General features: G+C 34.5%; 1 protein-coding gene across 5 annotated transcripts; it reads left to right on the top strand.

Annotated features, from left to right (window-relative positions):
• Positions 1-25,784, top strand: RagC-D (Ras-related GTP binding C/D). 5 transcript variants are annotated; one of them, XM_089095803.1, is made up of 2 exons: positions 1-39; positions 24,238-25,784. In XM_089095803.1, the coding sequence occupies exon 2, from the start codon at positions 24,247-24,249 to the stop codon at positions 25,330-25,332; it is 1,086 nt and encodes a 361-aa protein (XP_088951929.1). In that variant the 5' UTR covers positions 1-39; positions 24,238-24,246; the 3' UTR covers positions 25,333-25,784. The 5 variants fall into 5 exon arrangements, with proteins under 5 accessions (XP_088951929.1, XP_088951932.1, XP_088951930.1 ...); XM_089095806.1 differs by lacking the exon at positions 1-39 and adding an exon at positions 251-381; XM_089095804.1 differs by lacking the exon at positions 1-39 and adding an exon at positions 301-325.
• Positions 25,785-27,624: the final 1,840 nt, after the last annotated feature.

The following is a 27,624-nucleotide window of genomic DNA, read 5'->3' as shown; positions in this document are numbered from 1 at the left end:
GTAAATTGGGGGTTTAAAAATAATCACATTTATAGGCTGGTAAAGAAATAATAAGTTTAGTACCTTTGTAACTGGAATTATTTTATTTCATTCCTACTGATTTTGTATATTTTCAATAGAAAGCTGAGTTTAGATAGGGATGCCTTTATAATAGCCTAGGCTATAGACTTAGACTACAGAGCTAATTTGGGTAAATTTCTAGGTGGCACTATAATATAGCTATGATGAAATTGAGAACATCATCTGATGCCTTTTATGCTCTTTCATAAGTCAATAATTGCTTCTGAGGGTAATAACATCTTGAGCCCTTTAAGGGGCCCCAAAGGTATATTATATGAATTATGAAAGAGTATAAAACTTTCATCCTGGCTAAATTATATGGTAAATTTTTACCAGATCATATTATTGACTTATTGACCTACAAATAAAGTGGGTAAAGTTCTATCAAATCATATTAGCCTATTGAGTTAGGAATAAAGTGAATACACCATTTGATGCCTTTTTTTATTCTGATTACAAATACAATAATCATTTCTATTGGAAATGAATTTCAGTCCCCCGCCTTTATATACCTAACATAACCCAACCTAACCCTGAATTGGCATATATAGGGGGGGGGGGGCAGAAATTAAATTACAATAGAAATGATTATTATATTCATAATCTGCATAAAAAAAGGCATTGAATGATGAATTCACTTTAGTCCTAACTCAATAATATGATTTGGTAGAACTTTACCATAAAGTGAATAGGCTATACCACTCAATGCCTTTTTTTTATGCTCTTTCCAAATATAGCCTAATAGCCTAGGCTAATCATTTTTTGTCAGAAATGAATTTTACCCCCCCCCCCCCCTATATACCAATTCAGGGTAGGTCTATATATTTGTGTATTAGGGGGTGGGGGTAAAGTGTAAACTTACCTCCCATTTACATCAGAAATAAAATTTGCCCCCCCTAATGTGCAAATATATAGCCCAAATTTGTTTTTAGACTATTATGTATGGTATTCATCTATTTTATTTCATTTCATTAGCATTAACCAAAATAGACTTCTTTCAGGGGTACTGTATAATGCACAAGTACCAAATTTACCTTAATTTGGACTTTATAAGGCCCTAAGCTAGGCCTATATGAAACAATATTTGCCAACTATTATTTCCATAAATGTGTCCCCAATCAGTTAAAATGTATTTTTTTTTGCAGACATGTGTCTTTTATGAAAGCACAACAATGGGAGGTTATTTTTTGGTAAATCTCAAGGTGGCCCTATGACTTAGCTAAGATAAAAGTGAAAACATCATTTGATGTTTTGATGTTTGTGAAAAAATTTTTGTAGTGCACTTTCATTTGAAAAAGACTTTAATTTCTGATTGTCTTTAAAATCATGCTGGTTATCCCCTTCTTGGTGGAAACGTTTCCCAGCAAAAAGGCAGCAGCAAAAGGGTGTTTTCCAGAAAAAGTTTTTTAGGGGGAGGGGGAGAAACTTAAAAAATGTATGAAAAAAGTGAAATTAATATCTACTCCCTTACAATTTCTGGGAATATTTCTGTTCTAAGCTGTTATTATGAAAATAAAGAATAACACTAAACCCCAGAATGAGCAGAATTTACTCCACAGAGGAGGAGGACTGGCTCTCCCTCATCCACACCTCCTTCTCAAGGTTATAGAAACTTTGGAGTGTGCTCATTGGATCAGAAATTGAGAGTTCTAGTCCTTTGTGTAGGATGAAATTTTCTCACCAAAAAAGGACAAGCAAAGAAAAAAAAAATTTAATTTTTAATAAAAAATATGCATCAAACAAGCCATGTTCAATGCTGATAAAAACCAGAAAAGAAGAGAAACATATAACAATAAGAAAAAAGGGATTGGGACTAATCAAAAGAAGAAGAGAAGGTGAAATCAGAATTGTTTGTCATTAAAACTATAAGTAATTAAAATCTAACCCATATTAGGCTGGACTCTTATTACCTGGATTTGGTTAGAGTAGCTTAAATACATTTGGTTTTCTTATTTTGTGCAGGACGGGGGGGGGGGGTCAGTTGTTTTTGCTTTTCCTTTTAAAAAAAAATTGTTTCTGGTTTTCTCATCTCTTCTTGTATTATTCTTGTTGTTCCATTCTTCTGGTTTTACCTTAAATTGCATGTCCAGTGAGATAAGGTGGTGTTGAGCCTCCTGTAGAAATCTTTCTGTTGGTGTTTCAAGGTTATGATTTGACACCCCAGTTCAGCCTCCATTCAGCATTGGCCCAGTCTTGATCAACTCCTTTCTTGAAGGTATCTAGAGTTTTAGATTGGATGGTGGCTTCAGATAGGCTGTTCCAGAGTGGGACAGAACAGACTGAGAAGAACTGTTGGTGCTCTTGCTTGATGAAACAGGGGGCGTGCAGCTTCTTGGTGTGTCCTCTTGTGGTAGTTGAGAAGGACGGGGAAAAGACATGACTTAATTGGTTATTTTCTAGCAACTTACGAGTTGCTATTATGTCTCCTCTTTTCCTACAGTATACTAAGGTAGGGAGTTTGAGTAAGGTGAGATGTTCCTCATAAGATTTGTCTTGGAATGCAGAGATAAGCTTAGTTGCTCTTCTTTGGACACTCAAGTACTTTCAAATCCATCTTATAGTACAGAGAGGCTAAGGTCATGCCAAATTCCAGGTGAGGACGGACCATGGCTTTGTACGGTTTCATAATCACTCCTGACTTCCTGGTGGTAAATGTTTGCTTTATGAGGCCAAGGACTTGGTTTGCTTTTGCAACTTGAGCTTGTGTGGCAGTGAAACTTCAGCTCACTGTCAACAATAACCCCCAGGTCCTTCTCCTCACTGACTGCCTCAAGCTGGGCATCTCCTATGTGATATGCAAGTTTTGGATTATTGTGTCCAAGATGTAGAACTTTACATTTTAAGGCATTGAACTGTAGACACCAATCCAATGACCATCTAGATAGTCTGTCCAGATCTTCTTGCATAGTTGACAGATTTAGGTTGTTCTGGGCCAGTCCTAGGAACTTGCAGTCATTAGCATATAGCATCAAAGTATTCTTCAGGTTCATTGTACAGTCATTGATGTACATGGTGAATAATGTGGGCCCCAGGATGGTGCCCTGTGGCACTCCACTTGTTACTCGTAGCAGTTCAGAATAGACAGCATTGCTATTGCAGTTGTACACCAACACCCTCTGATTGCTGCCAGTTAGAAAGGCTTCTATCCAAGCTACTATATCTTCATGCACTCCATATGCCTTTAATTTCAAAATTAGTAGTTGGTGTTGAACTTTGTCAAATGCTTTGGCTTGGTTGAGCAATATGACATCCACCAGCTGACCAGTGTCCAAGAGTCTAGTCACAAAATCATATGACTCAATTAGATTAGTATCAATTGAGTGGCCTTTTCGAAAACCATGTTGGCTTTTGCTAAGCAATTGTTTTTTGTTTTTTTTGAGGTGGGAGACCAGTGCATTGTTTATGATGCCCTCAAGTACTTTACATACAACTGATGTGAGACTTATAGGCTGATAGTTACTAGCAATATCCCTTCTCCCTTTCTTGTGTATTGGCTTGATTTTGGCTTGCTTCCAATCATTTGGAAGTATTTTGGAAGTGAGGGACATCTCAAACATCATAGCAATTGGTTTGGCAAAGTATTCAGCAGTTTCAAATTCAGCAGTATTGCTTTTGTTTTATTCTGTTGTTGTATTAATAAAAATGATTAAATAAATCTTAAGACAAGTACAGCTTAAATTGAATATGCAAATCAAGCTTAAGACAAACACAAATATTTTAAAATCAATTCAAAGAAGAGTTTGGGTACTGCATCACTGGCAGTTTACTGAAAATGGCTCTTTATTACAAATATTTTCTTACGTACTTATTACAACATTGAAACTAAAAAATGAAATTACAGTAAAGTCAAATTTTGAACTGATGGGCTGTTCAGCAGTTGATATCATTATATATCAAATATTTAGTTTAACCTTATTTCTTCCCAAGACCATTCCCGACAAATTTAGTTTCACTACAAATAAGAATTTAGCCACTGCCTCCTTTCCTTACTTTAAAAATCTAAAGCCTACTGCGTCATTGGCGCTTCACTGAAAGCAAATTATATTACAAATATTCTCTTTTGTAGTTATTACAGCATTGAAATGAAAATACATAATACACTCTTCAAATTTTATTTATTCCATTTTATTTATTATAAAAAGAATTTCACTTTTCCAATTTTATTTATTAGAATTAAACCCTTAGCCTTCTTACAGCACATTAAATGCTTTCAATACCTTGTGGCAATTAAATGTTTCTTCTTCTACTATAAAAATATTACATTCAGATGGCTACTGGTACAGAAATCATAACCCACTATGCCACTGCACATGTGGGTGGTTCTAGCAGACAACAAGCTGAACCTCAATGAAATCAGGTTCCAATCTCGGTTTTTAGCCTGTTGGTAAAATATATTCTGACTATGTCTGATCCTTAATTTTTTGTAAGGCAGAAAACTGACAGATGGGGTGTTATCATTTCGACTAACTATCACAAGCACTAAACATCATAACATCTAACTGTCAGAACCACTAACCATCATAACATCAACAAAAAATTTATAAGTTTATATAATAGGGTAAAGGCACTGATGATTTGACAGTGCATTTTCGGAACCACTGTTGAAATTTTCCTTCAAAACGGGATAGCTCTGCTTAGCCGTGACTTAGAGCGCCATCTCTTAGAGCCGTCGTTATATTTCGACGGTGCAGAACGTGGACACTATATCCGGTACACTCAGATAAGAAAAGAACGTTCAATTCGGTCAGTTTCCTGTTTTCAACACAAAAGGAGCTCCCAACACTTTTTCAGGTATGTAATGTTCAAACTGTCATTACTTGGTTATTTATTGCAAAAAAAAGTTGGGATAAGCGCCAATGTGTCGAGATACATCTGATCTTCTCTGAAATGTAGCCAACGTTGAAACGTTGCACTCCTATTTTCCTAGACCCTATCCCTTCCGAAATGCTAGTGAAACAATTTTGTTATACTAATTTGTATTTATTAATGTATATTGAAATTTGTTATACCAATTTTGTTATACCAAATAATACTTGAAACGATTTTGTTAGTTTTATTACTTCTACTTTTTGCATAGTGTTTTATACTTTTATACATTAAATTAAGTTGAACGAAAACAAAGAAACAAGAATATACGTGTCAAATACACCAGGTTCCACCCACAAGTATTCCCCAAGTATTTAGATGGGTGTCAAATGTTCCGACTTGCATCAAAAACAGGTAACTTTTTTGTTGTGTTGAATTTGTAGGTGAAAATGCTCTAATTTCAGAAAATTGGAGTTTCGTACCCTTTCCAGACAAAACTTCAAACTTCTCATCAAACAGTTAGATTCCTAGATCTTTTTCCTACATACTGAAACCCTTTTCAAACCGAAAGTCTTTAAATTAAGACTTCTAGAGTAGAAAAACTGGTTTTTTACAAAAACTGTCGAATCATCGGTTTGACACCCAATACGGGTGTCGAATTGGGAATCCGACTTGCGTCGAAAACAGGTAACTTTATTGTTGTGTCGAATTTGTAGGAGAAAATCTTCTAATTTTGGAAAATTGGAGTTTTGTACCCTTTCGAGACAAAACTTCAAACTTCTCATCAAACAGTTAGATTCCTAGATGTTTTTCCTACATACTAAAACCCTTTACAAACTAAAAGTCTTTAAATTAGGACTTATAGAGTAGAAAAACTCTTTTTTTTACAAAAACTGTTGAATCATCGGTACCTTTACCCTAGTAATAAGTATATAATAGTTTAGAAAACAAATTTTGGCAATGTATTTGCTCATCAGCAGGGTGGGGGTAAAGCATAGCATATATTAAATACATAACCTAATGTAACCTAGGTACCTTCTCCCCCCTAAACCCCAAAAAACTAAAGTTTTGAAATTTTAGATGTTATGATGGTTAGTGGTTATGACAGATTTTTTTGTTGATGTTATGACGATTTTGTTGATGTCCTGACATTAGTGGTCCAGATGGTTAGATGTTATGATGCCTTCTCTGACAGTTTCACTTTAGTAACAGCTACACAAATAATGTGTTATTTTTCAATGAACATGGACTTCCAAAGTTTGTCAAGATTGCTTTGCACTTTCTTATGTTCAATTTCACTTTCCCCAAGCAGGTAGGAAAATTGACTGGTTAGAGGTACAATGCAATCAAGTTCTACACCAAGGACTATTTTCTGGATCCACAAGTAACAGGTATTCAAGTGTGTTGTCTCTGTTGTCAATTCCATTCCTGATTGGACTAGCAAATTTAGTAAAATTGGACATTTTTTCATTAACCTGCTAAAAAACAGGTGAGCATTCCACTCAATGCCTCTTTTTATGCTCTTTCCAGATATGATAATCACTTTACTGAGAAATTCAATTGTAAGGCCTTTATGGACATTTAAAGATCATACACTTTTCTCTTATTTTTGGTTATATTAAAGAATTGGTGAAAATTTACTATTTTGTTTATTTTGTCAGAGTTATTTAATCTACAGGCAATGGTTTTTTATGATCCGATTGGATAACAAATTTATGAATAATCTGATTTTGGCATGTTTGTTTTATTGATATTGCAACTTATCTACATCTTCTTCTGTGGGCTCTGATAATTTTCAACAACGTTTAGCACTCATAAAACATTAAATAGGATGAAAAGGGCTAACAGCATAAAGTAAACATGGCAAAATTGGAAGATTTATAATTTGTTTTTTCAATTGGATCATTATGATCCAATGCCTGTGGATTTCATAACTTTGACAAAATAGATAGTCGAAAATGAGAGAAATGGTATCATCTTTAAGGGTCCAAGAAGGGCTTAAAATCGGATTTTCAAGTAAAACAACTATTATATTTGGAAAGAGCACAAAAGAAGGTATCAAGTGGTGTGTCCAAACAATATTTAAACTCTTTTCTATAGTCGAAAATGAGAGAAAAGTATCATCTTTAAGGATCCAAGAAGGGCTTAAAATCGGATTTTCAAGTAAAAAAACTATTATATTTGGAAAGAGCACAAAAGAAGGTATCAAGTGGTGTGTTCACCTAATTCATAGCTCAGTACTGACAAGGTCTCCAAATGTACCACAAGTTCAACCATATATGCTACAAAGTTCTACCTAAATCTGGTAATTTCAACGGGACCCAATTCACTATTGTGCTTTCCCAGGTGCACCATAGAGTTTGGTCAAAAATTCAACTGTTCTTAGGTGAGCTTTTTGGTGGCTCCTGCCTCTCCACTACAGAAGCTTCTATGAAACAACTAAGCACTGACTTTAAAAGTGTGCATGTGCTTCCAAAATGTGAACAAATTTGTGTGTCAGAGGACTGTAACTCAATATTCCTCCTGTTGACTTACTGTATCACAAGACTCAAGACATATAGGTAAGCTTTTTCTAGGGGGTCATGCGTATACCTCAAAAATTTTTGAAGCTTTCCCCTCAGCCAGTGTATATGGTGCTTCTCTACCTAATGCATGGTTGGTAAAGAAGAGTTGAAGAGAAGCCCAATTTTCAAGCACTTTAATGACAGCTTGTTCTGTCAAAAGCCAATGGTTATTAGCTATTTAAAGAAACTTATGGACCCCCTACTCTGCAGATTCTTGCATTTTCTGAATTTATTTCTGTCTCTTGCTGCTTCCTCAAGATCATAAGGTAAAGCTTTCACTGCATAACTTATACCCAGTTCCATTTAGTGGCTAGTGCAGCCCAAAACAAACAGGTTTGTTTAGTCAATTTTAAGCAGTACTCTAAGACCTCCCACAGTATGAGTGTCCACCAACATGTTGTCAAAAGCAACACCAATTTTGTTCTTTTTTGGTAGCCCTTCTTTCTCTAGATATCTATTGATGATGACTTCTAGCATATAGTTTGATTTATCCTCTACTTTTATTAGACCAATAAATTTCTCACAAATTTTGTGGAGTGGCTCCAGTATTTAACCTTCACCTTAATCCATTTGAGAGCTTTAAGGTCCTCCGGGATCTTAAAGCTCTCAAATGGAATTTGTTCAACACAAGAGAATTTGTTGCTGTTTAGTCAGTTGTTTCATGAACAATAAGGGAGAGTTTTTAGACCCTCAGGAACTTACAAGTTCTTTACTTTCATAAAGAAATAGAACATGCTTAATGATGCTAGTGGTTACAGCTCTTTTCATCTTCTTCTTCTATTTTAACAGCAGGCGGGCTTTTCAGTAACACTATTTAGCCCTTTTCCTTTTGCTTCACTATGTGGGCTACAGAGCTACTGGCTTGATTGCCTCAAATTTATTGGATATATTCAGATATCTTTCAGCAGATCTTTCGACTCTAGGTGTTCAAATATAAGATGATAGATGTCGATTTCTATACTCTGTGTGCAGGTATAGTTGGCTAGGCTCTTGGCTGATAGTGGGATTTTGTGGTGTTTGAAGTATTTTAACAGTTTAGAAAGCAAGGTATGTTGTGCAGACGTCAGCATATTACATTCAAATAGGCAATGGTCAATTGTTTCATTATTCATATTACAATGCCTGCAAAGAGGGGACAGGGGACTTGAACCACTTGAATTAGAAAGCGTATATGAGACTGCAAGGAAATTTAGTCCATTTGTTCCAGAACGAATTCTATGATAAATTTTAGAAAGATACTTATTGGGAAAGGGGGAAAGGATAGGATTAATCTTATTAAAATTAATATCTGATAGCCTCCATCGGTAAATATCTCTAATGGGGATTGGTCTCCCACTTGGCTGGTCAATATTTATAGCATTTTTTGCTATTTCATCAACCTGATGATTACCACTTATGCCAGAGTGGCTAAGAATGTACTGAAAGTAAGTTTTTATGCCACTTGAAGCAAGATTATCAATAATACTGAGACAATGATAAGTGTCAATGTCCAACTTATATTGAGGAGCTGAGGCCAGCAACTCAAGGCTTGATAAAGAGTCGGAATAAATGATAATATTATTCGAATTTTCAATCAAAGATTGGTTTTGCTTAAGGTGTTCTAATGCCATGATTATGGCATTTAACTCAACAGACATTATAGATAAATTATTAAATAATCTCTCGCCCATTGCAATTTTCAGGTGAGGAAGGAAAACACCACTTGCAACCTTCTCATTCATTTTTGACCCATCAACAAATATTTGGAAGTGATTTTTATAGGTAATTGTATTAAGTTCTGCAAATTTTTTCTGAACAAAAGCAATGGGGGTTAAATCTTTATTCCATTTTGAAAATTCAGTATTTATTATGGGAAATGACCAATTCCATGGAGGGGATTGGGGGAAAGTAGGTGCAACAGTCTTTGCTGGTATAGGGAACTTCTTTTGAATATTGGCATACTCATCTGCAATACTTCTATACATGGCTGGATTTCTTAACCAATTATGTAATGTGTGTGAGCTATTTGATTCAATTTTTGTAAGATGTTTTATCAAGAGAAAGCTACGTCTCTCCCTTATTGTTGTTAATCCACTCTCCATAAGCAGAGACTTGGTGCTTGTGGGTTTCCTAAGACCAAATATGAGACGTATTATATCATTTTGTGTTGTTTCAATTTTTTGCATCTGGGTCTTTGCACATGCACCATAGACAATGAGCCCATAGTCAATATGGGGTCTTATATGTGATTTATAAAACTGGAGTAAGGTTTTCTCCTTACAACCCCAGGGTGTGGAAAGGAGTCTTTTTAGTATATTTGCTTTTCTATAACATTTTTTTATTGTGTTTGAAATGTGGAGGTGGAAATTAAGTTTTTGGTCAAGCATGAGACCTAGGTAATTAATATTATTATCTTCTGGAATAGTTGTTTTATTTAGAGTTAGTTTTGCATTAACATGGTTTCGCTTCCTGTGAAATTGGATTATTTTTGACTTGGTGGGTGCAATGGGTAAATCTGAATGTTGAGAGAATTTTTCAAACTGGAAAAGTGACTTTTGCAGATTTGACTGTGCTATCTGAAAGGTGTTGCCAGATGACCATAGCACCAGATCATCAGCATATTGTAGATTCGTGTGGGGTAGGTTCATGTCCCAGAGATATAGGGCAAATAGGAGGCAACTGAGGACTGCTCCCTGAGCTAGGCCTTTGGATATTGTCTTTTGGGGTGAAGAGGCTTAACCAACACAAACAATGAAACTTCGCACTTCTATGAAGGATTTAATAAAGGATACTAGCTTGGGAGGTACTCCAAGGTTTGCAAGTTTATTTAAAAGGATTTGGTGGTTCACATTGTCATATGCTCCTTCAAAATCTAGGAAAGCTGCCACTAGGATATTTTTTTTTGAGAAAGATTCATTTATTGCATTTGTTAGCAAAATGAAAGCATCTGTTGAGGAGTGGTATTTCCTGAATCCAGTTTGAGTGTGTGGGATCATGTTATTATTCTCAACAAACCAGAGGAGTCTGTGATAAATCATTTTCTCCATTATTTTCCCCATCACAGGTGTAATCATTATGGGCCTATAAGACTCAGGGTTATCTTTTGGTTTATTTTTCTTTAGGATTGGTAGGAGGGACGAACATTTCCATATATTGGGGAACCTAGAGGATGCCCAAGCGTGATTATAACAATTTAGCAGTTCTTGTTTGTATGAAGGTGTGAGATTCTTTATCCATGTAGGGTTTATATTGTCATAGCTGCTGCTAGTTTTGGACCTAATATGATGTCTTGCATTATTAAATTACTGTATTGAAATTTTATTAGTTATGTACTCTGATACTGGGCGTGGTTTGTAACAAGTGTTCATAGGAATTGTGGACAGTTTGCTTTGATTATTTGATGTTAGCTTATTAACAAAAAGAGTTGCAAATAGGTTAGCCTTTTCAATATCATTGTCATAATGGGTATTATTATGTATAAGCTCATACAGGAGTGGGTTGGGAGAAGTCTTTTTCCCACATATGTGGCTTATGACTTTATGTATAATTGGCTCATGCATTTCTCTGGAGAGATTATTTGCAAAATTATTCCAGTATTTATATTTAGCATCTATTATAGTCCTTTTTAGATTAGATTCTGCTTGTAATTTTTTTAAATATGTAGTAGGTGTTGGTTTTTTTATGAATTCTGTCCTAGCTGCCTTTTTTATCTTCCATTTATTTAGGCACTCATTTGTCCACCATGCTTTAGGAATTTGTTTAGGGAATGTTTTCTTAGGTGTTGTCCTGGGGATAGCATGATTAGCTGTATTTATTAGTAAAGATGTCAAGGCTTCAGCATGTGTGTCAACTGTTGTATTAGAAATGCATGAACTTTTGGTGAAACTTGTAATTTCATCATTTAGCTTATTTTGGAAAATAGACCAATTTGCTTTAGTGATGATATATTTGGAGGTATGAGATGAAGTTTCAGCAGGCTCATTTAGGGAGCAAACTATAGCAAAGTGGTCTGTACACAGACTATCAATTTTATTTATGTAAATTTTGTTCAAAAAATTTAGACACAATTTGTTGGTAAATTGTGGAGAATTTGGCACTTTTGGGGTTAAAATATGTATTTAGGTTTGGAGGGGTAGCAACAGCTAATTCATTATTATTTGAAATCATATGCTCAATAAATTTACCAGCTTTATTTGCTGGTTTATTCCCCCACAAAAGGCTGTGGGCATTGAAATCACCACAAATAATGATGTTTTTTAACATATTAGAATTATTTATATAATTAAAGAAATCCTTGGGATCTGAAGTTTGACCATTAGGGTTATAAAAGCTTATTATGTAGGTTTTTAAATTATTCAGCCAAACACTTGTACCAATTACATCAACATCATTTTCAAAATCTGGAAAATTGATGCCGCAAAATTTTATATTATTATTAATTAATAAAGCTACACCTCCTCCTTTTCTCTCTGAAGATCTATCCTTTCTCAGGATAGTATATCCCAGAGACTTAATTTGTTGATTTTGGGTTAAATGAGTTTCCTGGAGGCAAGCAATATTAATGGAATTATTATTCATAAATGATATTAGTTCATTTAGCTTATTTTCTGTGAGTGATCTTACATTCCATTGGAGTCTTGATAAATGTTGTGTTGTTGATTTATTCTTCATATGACTGTGTATCAATGTTCAGCTTTGTTAAAAGTAAAGCAAGATCTTTTTTTGCTTGAATGAGCATATCATCTGGGATGTAGATTTTTGCCAATTCTGCAATAATTTTTGTTTTCTGTAGTTGATGTATGTTCATTGCCTGAACTGCATTACAGTTTAGAATGAATAAGCATATATTTGGGGATTGCATTTTTGGTAGTGCATCCTGTTTGTTGGTTAAGGGATTGATTCCAGGTAGTGTTTCTGGTTTGTTTCTTCTTGGGAGGGAGGGCCAGGCTGGCCTCATCTCACCGGAAAACAAGGCTTGCTGGCTTGGTGATTCCTTCTGATAGGGATTTGAGCTAGGGGGCTTAGAAGATGTTGTTTTATATGGGCTGCTTGATGCATTTGGGGCATTTGACTTGGGGGTTTTGGTTGGTTTCATTACAGGCTTTATTTGGTATTGTTGGGCAGCATTTGCTTCCATTGCTGCAAAGGGGTATGGGATGGCCTTCTCTGTTGATATTTGGAGTGTTAGAGCTCTTTTCTTGTATGCAGGGCATAATGATTTATTTGTAGATTCATGTGGACCTTTGCAATTGATGCATGTAGGCTGGGTGTTTTTGCAAGTTGTCAGCTCTTTAGGATGGAAAGATTTACAATTACTACACTCTTGGAGAATTTCATTGCATTTGTTTGTCGTGTGTCCCAGTTTGAAACACTTCTGACACTGAATAGGCTTAGGTTTGTATTCCTTGTGTGGTTTGATTTGCCCAAATAGGAATAATTTTTCTGGGATATCAATTTTATCCTTTAGTGTGAATAAGAAGGATCTACTAGTTTTTAGGCCAGTAGAGTTAGGTTTTCCAAGTTGGGTAACATCCTCAACTGGGATTGTGTTTCCAGCCCTATCTGAGAGGCCTTCTTTTAACTCCTGAGTAAATATCTCTGGGGGAACATTGTAAACTACAATTTTTGTTGGTGATTGTTTTGGGTTCCAATTAGATGCAATAATTGGGATATTCAGAAGGGATTTAAGGTTAATTATTGTATCTGCTGATTTCTGATCTTCTACAGCTATAAGCAGAGATCCATCACGGTTAATGTTGAGAGAGAACATTGATTTTAGCAATTTAAAAATTGCAACTCTTATTGCAGTGATCAATTTTATTTCAAAGGGGGTAGTGGGAGTAATTTTAAGGTCAATTCGTAAGTTTTTGGAGGGAGGATCTTGGGCAGGGAGAGGGGAAATGCTTTTAATTGGGGATATTTTTTCCTTTTTTTAGAGCTTCTAGAGAGGACCTCTTGAAACCCATTATCATCATTTATGGTTGCATTAGGACCAACAGTTATCATTGTCCTATTCTCCGAATCGGAGCCATCATTAGAACTTTCAGATAATGTGCTTGACCAGCCAGGATGGGTATCTTTCACTATGGAATTTGATTTGGGATCTGGGGGGACGTTTTTTTTGGAGGACTTCTGAACATTGCCTATTGGAAAAAGCTTTAAACACAAATATAAAACTAAAATAAGAAGGGAAAATAGATGATATCAAACCGTCTGCACTATACTATGGGAAGGATAAACACCACAGTATAGCCCTGAGGATGACTTGAGCAGGATAGGTTTGGTACAACTACTGATTAGAAGCGATAATAATCAAGAAAATATATTTCAATTTTCTTGTACGGTTGCTGTTGTTGTTGTGTGATCACAACAACAAATCTGTTGTTCATCTTTATAGCCTTTAAAATCTGTGAATCCGAACATTATTTTGCTTGTACATCCAATTTGAAGCCCTGGAATGTACCAAAAATGACACATTATTCCTCTCACTACTTGACAAGAGTAGTGACAATAAAATTAGAGTGATAATAACAATACCATCCTTTATTTTATGCTTTTTTTCATTGTAATTGTTGTTACCTTGACAATGCAGTGGACACACTCCTCCCCCGTGATGGTTCCATATGCAGTTTGGGTTCACTGAATTGACTTGACAGGATACGTGGAAGCCAATCTATCTAAGTAATTAAAAAATTTATATAATTAGATGTCACTTTGGTGCTTATTAAAAGACCTTAAAATGGATTTGCAAGTAAAATGATTATTATATTTGAAAATAACAAAAAAAGCACCAAATAGTGCACCCAACTTGTCCCTATGTAAATGATGGAATCATCGGAAAATTTACCTCAAAATCAGCAAATTGTGACAAATATCCCAGGGCTATATATTGGCATGGAAGGGAGGGAGAGGCTGGATACAGTCTCTACCCCAAAACATCAAGTGATCTTAATGAAAATCAAACTGCCAGATTCAGCATACCAGATAACCCTACTGTGGAGGTTTCAAGTTCCTATATACAAAAATGTGAATAAACTAGAAGCAACTCTGAAAAACTGGTTGATAGAATTTTATGGAATCTAAGTGATTTTGTCTTTTACTGGCCTAGCCTAGTATTTTGTTCAGAAGAGGTTATACATCAGACTAGAACCAAGCTCACTCTATAAAGGCTTAGTATCTAATTCCATGAAACATGTTATAAGTCAAAGAATTGTATTAAACTTAAATATTCTCTTTCTTGCCTTTACCAGAGCAAAGTCACTGATGGCATTATTAAATGAAAAACTGCTTAGTTTGTAACTTTCTATGCACACATTACTAAGCGAACGTAATTCATCTCGGGCCATTGCTTTCTAAATTCAATTTTATCCTCTTAAACTGAGAAAAAAAAATCTTATTCTAGAGTAATTTACAACCATGCTAAGAAACAATCTCAAAATTGCTTCTACATTAGGAAATGCTGATGGGACATTATTATTAAGTGTGTTCATATATTTAATAATATGTTTAAATATGTTCATATTAAATATGTTCATATTAAATATGAACATATATTAAGTATGTTCATATTTTGTCTCCTTCAGTGCTCATTATGTGCCAGATTATTGTGTTATATTGAGTCAAATGACTATTTATAGCAAATAAACCTGACTTCCCATTATCAATATATCTCTGCACTAGTACACTCAAATATGGCTAGACTGTGAACAAATTGACTATTGCAAAGACTGTGATGCAAAAAAAAATTAACCAATTGATAGAAAAAATTAGCCTACTAAGATATCCAAAATTAAAAAGGGTGTAAAAAGTTTATTTTATGATAATCAGGTAGTTTGTGGTAACAATCTGTAAGTAAGAAGCACTGCAGTCAATAATAAATGAAACTCTAAGAAACAGAGTCTTGATAACAATAGATACATCAAAAGAATCAAATTTAGATCCAAAATATGTAAAATTCTTCAAATTTCATTATGCCCATCAAAAGTTTCAAACCTGAGAAAATTTGCCCAATTATTTAAAAAGGGGGAAACATCCCACAAAACATCAAGTGATCTTAATAAAAATCAAACTTTGAGATTCAGCATACCAGTGAACCCTACTGTGGAGGTTTCAAACTCCTATATACAAAAATGTGGAATTTTGGATTTTTTGTCAGTAGTAAGATCACAGATGTGTGTTGATTTATTTCTTTTTTTTTTTTGGTTTCCCCATTGGCGATCGTATCAAACCAGTGATCGTTGAAGGTCGGCAGAGGGCTCGTTTGATCGGAAATCAAAAGTTTTAGTGCCCTTTTTAAGTAACCAAAAAATATTGGAGGGTGCTAATTTTTTCCCCAAAGTCACTCAATCAAAATTTTGAGATAGCCATCTTTTTTCAACATAGTCGAAAAATCTAATAACTATGTCTTTGAGGGTGACTTAACCTCCCACAGTCTCCAAAGAAAGATATACAGACTAAGAACTTTGCCTATTGTTTGCATATAGTATTGGTATTGGGAAGTATACAGACGTTTTCAGGGGGGATTTTTCTGGTGGAGGGAGATTTACATGGGAGGATCTTTCCATAGAGGAATTTTTCATTGAGGAACGGAATTTTCCTTGTAGGGAGAGCCAGATTACCCAGCATTATTTGAAAAAAAAAACAATCAGAAATTGAGTAAAAAAATCAAGTTTTTTCAACTGAAAGTAAGAAGCAACATTAAAACTTAAAACGAACAGAAATTATTATTTATAAGAGGGGGGTTGCTCCCTCGTCAATACCTAGCTCTTTGCTCTAAAGTTGTTTTTAACATTGTTAAAAGAACTTTTTATTATAAGTAAATGGTGTTTGTGATTCAGGAGTAAATCTTCAAGAATTGGGACAAAATTCCAACTTTAGCATATAGAGGGAAGTATTGAGGAGGAGGCGAGCCCCCTCATATACGTAATAATTTCTATTTGTTTTAAGTTTTAGTGTTGTTCCTTACTTTCAGTCACAGTTTATATAATTATCCAGCATGATCATTCCCTATCTCACCCATTGTAAAAACTCGGACCGGGGTGCGAGTGCTCCGGAGAACGTTTTTGCAGATAGAAACATAAGCGGCATGAGATCTTTTCACGGGTAGACAAGTCAGAGGAGAAACAATCGGAAACAAGTGGAAACCCGCTATTACGAATAATGCACTTAGTAACCATTTCTCATTGATAGACGTAAACACACTGATCCATAAGTGAAGAAAGAAGTGGGAGGACCTTTTTGTCGCACCGAGAACAAAGACCAGAAATGATCTGCGATAAGCTTACTGGATAATTATATAAACTGTGCTTTCAGTGGAAAAAAACTTCTTTTTTTTTCTTTTTAATTTCATTGAAAGGGATATCTTCTATGGGTTTATTGAGGTTATAGAAAACGAACATGTAGGAAAACGGTCCATCACCTGTACTATAGCAATATTTTTCGAAATTCCCCCATAAAGTTAAAAATTAGAGGAATAAAGTGAAAATCTACAAAACAAAAGCCACTGTTTTAGTGAGTAAAAAGTCCTTTTGAGGATTTTCTTGACTGTAGATAACAAAAAAGGAAATGAAAATTGCTTGTAAACTTCAAAACACCTCCAATTGTAATATTACAAAACATAAATTACATGCTTCTTCTCGAGAATTGGGTAACTTTTGCTGAAACCCTAAGTTGAGAAAAGTCTTTCTTAGTTGAATAGGTACTAGTAGGGCATAGCAAACATCTTAGTCAAATACCCTGCTCAAGAGAACTTTGCAATATATACAGGATGACTCATTTAATAATGCAGCAAAATTGCTAAGCATAAAGATTAGGGAATGAACTATTCCCTAATGCTTCAATTATTTTAACACTGTCAAACACAAAAATTGAGTAACCTTCAAAAATCATTGGCATTAAAGGCAATAAAATTGTCTGTAGCTTCCATGGCATTCTGGCAGGAGATTCTTCTAAATGATTTGCAAGCTATAGAGCAATCCAGACCCAACTTCTTGCATAAGCATCTTTCTGAGTCACAGCTTTTCAGCTTACAAGAGCACTTTCCAACTTTCAGTTGCTTTTATGGAGCATGAGATAAATCAGTCATCATAGGAACCAAGACAGTTTCTTTGCACCTGAATCCCTGCTGAAGAAGGCCGAGAATCCCTGCTTGCCAAGAACACCATACTTGCACCTGAATCACTGTTGTAGAAGGCCAAGACTGCTATTCTCATTCGAATTTTGGACCTGATGATATATGCGCAGCCAGGAAAACTTTTCAGATACGCAGGTAGCAAGTCTCAAGGATTCACAAATTTTGAGGATGTTGCAAGCTTCTTCTGGAAGATACAACAGCAAGCTGAGATTGGGTCTTCATTACTTTTGTGTCCATAGATAGTCAATAAAGCACATTCTCCAGCATTAATTATCTTCTTTTCTGTGCTCACTTTCAGAAAAACTTGAGAACTTCTCTGGAATGCTTCGTTCGCCTTAAATATTTTTGTAGCCTTTCCATTTCCAACACCATGTAGTTGAAAAGCGGTATTTCAGTAAAGTGATGGATGGTAGAAAAGTATGGAGTTGCAGAGTTCTATTCCCAAGCTAGTTTTCATCATTTGTATTTCATATGCAACACTTATACCACCTTGTACTGCTTCTTGTGAATAATATATCTTGTTGAAATCACATTGGCATGAAACAGTAAAACAACAAGTAAGTTAGTGTCATCACTAACTACGACAGTAGGAAGAATTTATGACTTCTCAACAACAGTTTTTAAAATCTTCACATCCGCATCACCTTATGCATGAATAACTCTGATCCCCCTTTCATATAAGCTTTCACTGAGCATGTGGATGAAGCATGCTTGCTTTTTTTTTAGATAGAAATTCGTCTTTGGGCATTTGAATACAATGTTTCTGAAGTAAACAGCACCTCTGTTCTGTTAAATTTCAAACGTCTGCTTTGTGTCTGGTCTTTTGTTGTCAGGCCCTCCATCACATCTATGAAAAAACACTGTATAGTATGGGTATTACATTCAAATAAACACCAAGTACTAGTCGAGCATCATTGAAAAGCTGCTTTCAATTTTCCATGAAGTCTATGAAGAAGAGCTCCACCATCCAAAATGTGAAGATGGAGTCCTAATTCTTTTTCCCTATTTGAGCACAGGTTATCTATGTCTTTACAAGCTTCAAATGAAGTTTTACAAGATCAAAGATTGTTGTCAAAGATTGATACAAGAATAGCACATAATTCGTGTTTGAAGCAGTCTCTTCCTGGTATAATCGAATATTTTACAACAGCCAAGAACCTCTGGAACATTAGGAAATGATGATTAGGCAATGATTAGGAAGATTAGGCAATGATTAGACATCAATTGGCTTGATGTCTAGTCAGTCAGCTCTCTTAGCTGTCATGAGGGTTGCTTGTAATTTCTTTCTGAATACATAATCCTCTGCTGACTTATTGACAAGACCATCAAGAATTGCCGTTCTGTCTTTTAGATTCTATGGGGCCGTGTTGTATTCCATGAGAGCCATTATTCCATTCACTATATTTCTCAGTCCTTCACAATCTTCAAATCGATTTGACTTTTCAAGGATTTCTGTGACAAGCAATGTGTCATTTTGACCCTTTTTTGCCTTGAGAGCCCCATCTCCTTGTGTTGTTTGCTAGTCCAGTATTTTTTGAGATAGTTTACTTCGATGCAAGCAAGATGCAACATAACCCCAAGATTTTGTTGAAATTTTTTCATTCTGTCTTCACCAGTAAGGTCTCCTGATATCTTAAAGACTCCTTGTAAATTCTTATTTTATAACCAGGCCAGCTGACAACCCAGCCCACTTCTTTATCACTGAAGGCCATCATTCCAAAAAGATGTGTAAGTTTCTGGGTGACAAACCGATGACCCGTCTATTTTTATAAGGTAAGTTATTCGCAGTCTCTGCATACTGGTTATGGCCTGCTTCTGTAAGAGAGGGAAGGATGCTTTTTGCTACATGCATATCTTCTTCCCACAGACTGAGTCTCACACCCCCCTCTCACATTTTCAGGCAGTGTCGGATCAAGGGGGGGCGCCCCCTAACGTAGTCGAAAGTAGTGTAATTTATTTAATTAACTTAATTAGTTTATTTCCCATTTATGTTGTCGGTTATCAGAGATAACCCCTCCCACTTCAAATACTAAAGAGGAATTTCCAAAAATATCCCTGTTTTACTGGTGATGGCCCATTTTTTCCTCAGTTTCCTTTATATGTAACCCAATGACCCCATAGAAGACATATTTTCTATGTGTTATTGCTTAATGGACTTTTATCTTTTTGCCCCTTCTCTGCACTTTAAGGGTAAATTTGACCGATTTTGCCTAGAGGTAGCAATGCCGATTTTGAATATGTTAATAATCGCGTTTTTCTCTATCAAATTGTATAAAGATCATTTTTGTTACAACTTGTTCAAGGTCTACCCCTTTTTTGTCAAATCTTTATTGTACTACCATATTCAATATAGCCTGTTTTAAATAACTGCAATTACTTATTAAATGAATGCAGTTATTATGCTCGATTAAATGCCATTTGGACAGCGAAATAAATCTTACCTGAGTGATTTGAAAACTGGATGAAGTGGTCAAAGCCTAGTGGTTTAACTTTCCCTTTCTATGTCTGTTTGGTTTTCTTATTGTACAAAAAATTGTGATTGCAACGACTTAGAAAGCATTACAGTTAAAAAGTCTTGCAGCTACATAACACTTTTTCAGAAAGCTTTTGCACAAGAAGATTTTCAATTTGTCCTGATAGATAAATACACCAAGAATTGTTTTCTTGTATTTTTGGGACAACTGTTTAAATTTGATTTTTTTTTCTCGTCAATTTTGACGAGTTTTGATTCTTGCTGTCACTTATCTTCTAACTGAATTTTTCTTTCTTCTTCATTTTAGATTTTCATTACTTCAGACAATTTGCCAATGCCCTTCCCAATTGCTGCCCTTATTGGTCTAATCTTGCATGATGGTCCAGGTTGTAAATTCTTTAATTGTTCGGGTAGTGGGACACAAACTTCTTTTTCTTCCAACGAATTATCATTTATAACACTTGTAATTAAATAATTGCAATTGCCTGTTGAACACCAAATATTGCAAAAATGAATTACAGTAACCCTATTTAAGGTAGGGAATTAGTTCAGGATATATTTGGTGTAAAACACCAATACCTTCATCAGTCTTTTATTCTGTGGCTTCCAATTTCATTAGGTAGGCCTATGACAATTTTTGCTTCATCAGTGCATACTGAGGTCCTCCCTGCCAGAAGTTGACTCCAATACATTCATGACAGGCATATACGTTTTATTTCTGAACTTGTCTCCTCGCTCAGGGTTCCCTTAAGCATCATCTTCACCATGAATGATATATCTTCTTCTATATATGTTTTTTCTTTGGATGAGGTTCCCAGTATGTTGTGATGAGCATGAATCTATTTAGGAAATCCCTAAAAGATAGTGACTTACTTATAACTTCAGGTAAATTTGCAGTCTAGGGGCTTAGTACTATCTTCTCATTCCCAGATTCTCTCCTGTTTCAAGTAACTTTAAAATTGTTAATGAACGTTTCAAAACTACACTAAAAGACGCATATACAAAATATGGCAACAGCAGAGTTTATATCCTGTTCTTAATTAAACACCATAATAGCGAAATTCTTATTATGTTGCATTCAGAATTTCTTATTAATTAGATTTCAGGGTTGCTTCGAGTTTGATGGCATCCCATCTCCATCCAGAGTTGCTACCCTGTAAAAATAAAATCACTAGATTTTAGCAATTTTCTGGTTCATTTAGTGATTTTCTTGAACAATGTAGTGGGTTATGTGCTGATTTAGTGATTCGTTTGGGCAATCTAAAAAATCACTAGAAATAGTCTTAAATCACTAGCGGTGGCAACCCTGTTTTCACCCTTCTCCCTTTCCTGATGCCTACATAGGTCTTTAGCTCTAGACATTATGCACACATTTGTGTCAATGCACAATTGAAAAGGAAACGCTATAAAATTCTGAAAACAACTTTAAAAAAATCCTAAAATACTTATATCAACCCCAACCCCCTTAATGTGCAAAAATATACCACAAATTAAATATTTCCCATGCATTTTACTGTTTCTTGATTATGTGACTCTTTTGCTCAGATAGATTTAACAGCAAAGAAGCATTGCCAACTCAAATAATATTAACATTTTGATTACTAAATATCAGTATATGAATATTAAACTGACAATGCATTTCAGGTCTGGAATTTCACGTATGTTCTTTGGCATTAATTAAATATTTCCCATGCATTTTACTGTTTCTTGATTATGTGACTCTTTTGCTCAGATAGATTTAACAGCAAAGAAGCAATGCCGACAAGTTCAAGAAACAATTGCGTGGAAAATATAACATTTATATATATATATATATATATATATATATATATATATATATATATATATATATATATATATATATATATATATATATATATATATATATATATATATATATATATATATATATATATATATATATATATATATATATATATATATATATATATATATAATATATATAATTTAGGCTATATATTTGTATGCTAGGGGGAGGGGGTAAAGTAAAGTGAAGCACTTTTAGGAATGATTTAAATAAATATTTTAGGATTTTCATTGCCAACTTTCATCACAATTTTCATTAACAAATTAAAAGATATTCAGGATGAGACAAACTCAGGATGAGAAATGAGCAACTTTCCAGGATATAATTTAGGCCTGGATCTGGATTTACTTTCCCAAATATCAAAATTTTCATCATCTAGATATAGTCCAAGAGTTAAAATACAAAAACAAAAACACTTTCTTTAACCAGCTCTTAAAAAGAAAAGCCTAATTATTTTATTGTTAATTCAGCATGAATACTACCCTTCACGATTTAAGTAACTTTTAATATGCTTGCACCAATTTCATTTGTCTATTGTGGATTTTCACCTCTGAAATCTTATTTTTGTTCGATAGTCCAGAGGTAGCTACATTACTAAATTATTTGTTATATTATTATTTGCAGAAAAAAAAAAATTACTGAATGACTTAATTTGTTAAAAGCATTAGAGTTAATATATAGCCTTATAAGCCTATCTTTATAGCCTAGTTAATATTGAAGATTATCAAACAGTTTGCGGTAACAAACTGTAAGTAAGGAGCAATCCAAATCAATAGTAACCAAAACTCTAAAAAACGGAATTTTGATACCAATAGATACATCAAAAGAATCAGATTTTTGTGCTGATTTCAAGCATATAAGTTTCATCAAGATTAGTCTTACCCATCAAAAGTTACGTGCCTGAGAAAATTTGCCTTATTTTCGAAAAAAGGGTGAAACATCCCAAAAAAGTCACAGAACCTTAACGAAAATCACACCATGAGATTCAGCATATCACAGGACCCTACAGTAGAGGTTTCAAGCTTCTATCTGCAAAAATGTGGAATTTTGTATTTTTTGCCATAAGAAAGATCATGGATGCGTGTTTATTTATTTTTCTTTTCCCTAGGGGTGACTGCATCGACCGAGCGGTCCTAGAATATTGCGGGATGGCTCATTCGAACGGATATTAAAAGTTCTAGTTCCCTTTTTAAGTAATCAAAAAATGGAGGGCAACTAGGCCCCCTCCCACGCTCATTTTTTTTCCAAAGTCACCTGATCAAAATTTTTAGATAGCCATTTTGTTCAGAATGGTCAAAAACTATAATAACTATGTCATTGAGGATGATTAATCCCCCACAGTCCCCAGGGGAAGGGCTGCAAGTTATGAACTTTGCCCAATGTTTACATATAGTATTGGTTATTGGGAAGTATACAGACATTTTCAGGGGGATTTTTTTCTATTTTTTTTTTCAAATTTCGAGAAAGCAATTTAACCCAAAAAAAAAGTAAAATTAATATGCAAATTTCGCTTTAACTACTCATGTACGGTGAGCCAAAATCAAAACCTGCATTAATTCAGAAACGTTCAGAAATTAAATAAAAAATAAGTTTTTTTTTAACTGAAAGTAAGGAGCGACATTAAAACTTAAAACTAACAGAAATTATTCCGTATATGAAAGGGGCTGTCAGATCTCACAACTTTATTTTTTAAAACAATAAAAAACTAGCGCAAAGAGCGAGGCGTTGAGGAGGGGACAGCCCCTTTCATATACGGATTAATTTCTGTTCGTTTTAAGTTTTAATGTCGCTCCTTATTTTCAGTTAAAAAAACTTGTTTTTTTATTTAATAGCACTAAGGGGTATATAAATCTTTGTCATATTCTTTGCTGGATGAATTTAAATATTGTTGTATTAAATTAACCCAATCCAACATAAAAAAAATATTGTCCTTGAAGCAATTCTTTACCATAGTTAAGGTAGATGAATAAAAAATCTAGTAATAGATCTAGAACCTGAAGTATTCTTTCAAGTTCTTATCTCAATTCACCCCTCCCTATTTTTAGGGTTCAGAAAGTTCCGTAAAGACAGATCTATGTTTGCCTTGGCAAGCTTCTTATGACGACGTTAGTAAATAAAGCAACTGCATTTCAGCCAATGTTATTCACAAGTTTTCTAGTAACAGGCATACAAAAAAAAGTTTTAAGTTTTGCATACCCCCTACCCCCCCCCCCCTGGATGCAGCCTTGGCTGAATATGAACAGAGGTAAAAAATGCCTGCTTATTAAGGGTGACGTCAAATTTCTCAAAAAATTTCCCTGTGATATCTTAAACGGATCTGGGGAATGAAAATAATCACTGCTCCTTCTCTTTTAAGGTATGAGTTTGTGAATTAATTTACTTATTATTTTTATAGACTGTTTGAATGGAAATGTCCTATGGAAATGAGGAGGAAGAGGTGTATACAAGCAATTTTGAAATTGGCTCCTATTCTGAAACAGGAGTTGATGGTGATGGTCCGTCATCAAATGGCTCTGGTGGCATTAGAAAACCCAAGATTCTGCTGATGGGGCTGAGAAGGAGTGGCAAATCAAGTATTCAAAAGGTTGTTTTTCACAAGATGTCTCCTAACGAGACCCTTTTCTTGGAGAGTACAAACAAAATTGTGAAGGACAACATTTGTAATTCGACTTTTGTCCAGTTTGAGATCTGGGATTTTCCTGGACAGTACGAGTTCTATGATAGCACCTTTGACGGTGATTTGTGCTTTGGTGATTGTGGTGCCATCATTTTTGTGATTGATGCCCAAGATGACTATACAGACGCATTGTCGAAATTGTGCTCCACTGTGCGGAAAGCCTATAAGGTCAATCCTGATATAAAGTTTGAAGTTTTCATTCATAAAGTGGATGGACTCTCTGATGATCATAAAATAGAAACGCAGAGAGATATACACCAACGAGCAAATGATGATCTTTTGGATATGGGCTATCAGGGTGTTCATCTCAGTTTTTACCTGACTTCAATCTATGATCATAGTATTTTTGAAGCTTTCAGCAAAGTTGTGCAAAAGCTGATCTCTCAACTACCTACACTAGAAAATCTACTGAATATATTTATATCAAATTCAGGTATAGAGAAGGCATTCCTTTTTGATATATTATCTAAATTATATGTGGCAACAGACTCAAGCCCTGTTGATATGCAAAGCTATGAATTGTGTTGTGATATGATTGATGTTGTGTTTGATATCAGCACCATCTATGGATGGAAATCAGAAGATAAAGGGCCATTTGATCATGAAAGCCAGTGTGTGATTCATCTGAATAATTCAACTGTTTTGTATTTGAGGGAGGTTAGCCGCTGTTTGGCGCTAGTGTGCATACTGCGGGAGGATAGTTTTGAAAAGCAGGGACTAATTGATTATAATTTTGTTTGTTTAAGGGAGGGTATACATAATGTCTTTGATTTAAAGTTGACAGGAGGCTTGACCAATGGTTGCCTTATCTAATGTTATTGTTTTCGTTGTAGCTTGAATAAATTCCTACCTGATAAATATATTGTTAAAATTTTTGATTTGATAAAGCTGTTTAATTATACAAGATTAAGAGTTATTTGACGTTGAATAAGTAAATTCACAAGTTTTTTTTAATTGTAATGAAAAATTTATTATTGCTACTATACCTTCATGAAGAGTAGGGATGGAGCAAAAGGCATCTAATAGATTTTATTTCCTTTTATTTTCCTTTATTATATTATAATTTTGCTTGTATAGGGTTGGCATGAGGCTTGACTAATGGTTGTCTCAACTAATGTTATTATTTTTGTTGTAGCTTGAATAAATTTATAGCTGGTAAATATATGGATTAACTTATTAAAGTTGTTTTAATCATGCCAGATTAAGTTGTTTTAAAATGAACAAATAAATTCATATGTTAGTTTTAGCAAAGGTTGTTTATTGTTATTATACTTGCATATAGAGGGGGCTGGGACTCGAAATTTGATTGAAAAGATATCCGAGGATCCAAACCCTCCATAAGAACGCTTTTTTTTCATTCAACCCCCCCCCATTTTTTAATCTTATTTTGCCTATAACTGCTAATATATGGATTGCTCATATATATATGTAAAGAAGAGAAATAAATGCAAACGCTGTTAGTGATTTTAATCAAAGTCGAAGAATAGCTTGAAAACTGCTGCCATTTAAGACAGGAAGAAGACTAGTTTTGCACTTTTAAGTACCTTGCGATTTCATCTCCTTTTTTTCACACCTTTCTTTCTACTTTCGACTGTTGAATATATGTAGGTAGGCAAAATGACGAAAATTACCCAGTTGTACCACTTGCACAGTAATAAACACATCTATGCCCTCAGAGTTTTGAAGGTATTTTTTTTGGCCAATTTTGTTTTTCGAAAATACAATTACATCTGAAAGTATTTAAAAAGGCCTATCAGTATTTTTCCATTCATAATAATCTTCGATTTCTGCAATATTTGTCTAACAGTGATTTGCTGTAGAATTGTTTTTTATTGTTCTCTTGAAGAGTACTTGAAATATGATTTTTTTTTTTTTTTTTGGTAAGTTGCACGCTTTTGTGTGTGGGGGGCTATGGAATTTTCTTAGTTTGAGGGTGTAAGGGGGAGGCAACTGGCCAACTAGTAAGGGAACATTATTCGTGTGAAGTATCAATAAAGTTGGAATCCCTGCGAAAATACATTCTAATTTTATTAGCACACTGGCGAAAATTTGCCAGCTATGCAACATATGCAGTAATTAACACTTCTATTTGTTGAAAAGTTTTTTGAAAATTTTCTTTAAAAAAGAACATAGAATCACCTGAAAGTATTTTAAAAATGCCTGTAAACAATTTTTAGCTAATAATAACTTTCAATTTTTACAATTTTTATTTGATAGTTCTTTTTCTTAGAAAAACTTTTTTTTTGAAAAGCACTTTGAATCCCCCCTCCTTTTTATAAATGCTATACCTTTATAGGACGGGGAGGATAAATAAATTTTTCTTTTACACTGTCTGGTAAACGTAACTATGGAACTTTCCTATGTTGCGGGAAGGAGGGGGGAGGCAACAGGCTAGCTAGAAATGAAAAATTACCAGAAATTGCGGCCAAATTTTGTCAAAAATATGAGTTTGCAAATATGTTTAGCACCAGGTAAAATCTGGAGAAAGGGAATGGACCAATCGTTCGAAAGGGCTAAGGGTACAACCAGAGTTGCCACCCTTAGTGATTTATCACTATTTCTAGGGATTTTTTATATTGCCTAAACAAAAAAAAATCGCTAAATTAGAACAAATCACTAGACTATTGCAGAAAATCACTAAATCAACCAAAGAATTACTAAAATTTAATGATTTGGCCCTCACCGGGTGATAACCCTGGGTACAACAGTGGCTATGAATCTCAGTTATACAAAAATGCAACAAAATGTGTTATGAATTACTTTCGCCAAATTGACCTAGTAGCCTAGCATTTTCCCCTGGCAGTTGATATACTCTAGTGTTAGTTCTATTGATGCAGTAAACAAATAAATTCCATCCGAAAATCAAAGAAAACCTTGTATTTTGAAAACTTCTAAGGTTTTCTTTTTACTGCTAATGTCTAAAATGTGGTCGTGTCATTTACCAGTGCCACTATAAAGCAACGAGTGTTTACACTCTTGTTAGGTACACGATTGTGTCTGAGATGCGATCACTTATAAAGACAATAACACGGGTTGCTTTTTAAGAAGAACTTTTGAACAGATTAAAAAAGTGCGGGATTTTGCTTTTTATTCTTACCTTAAACA

Source organism: Artemia sp. Qi Xiang Cuo, chromosome 10, assembly GCF_049724085.1.
Source record: "Artemia sp. Qi Xiang Cuo chromosome 10, ASM4972408v1, whole genome shotgun sequence".
NCBI lineage: Eukaryota > Metazoa > Arthropoda > Branchiopoda > Anostraca > Artemiidae > Artemia > Artemia sp. Qi Xiang Cuo.
Note: the sequence above shows the minus strand (reverse complement) of the source record. Positions and strands in the feature narration are given on the sequence as shown.

Coding starts and splice junctions, on each gene's coding strand:
- RagC-D (XM_089095803.1), top strand. CDS start 24,247: ATGGAAATGTCCTATGGAAATGAGGAGGAAGAGGTGTATACAAGCAAT.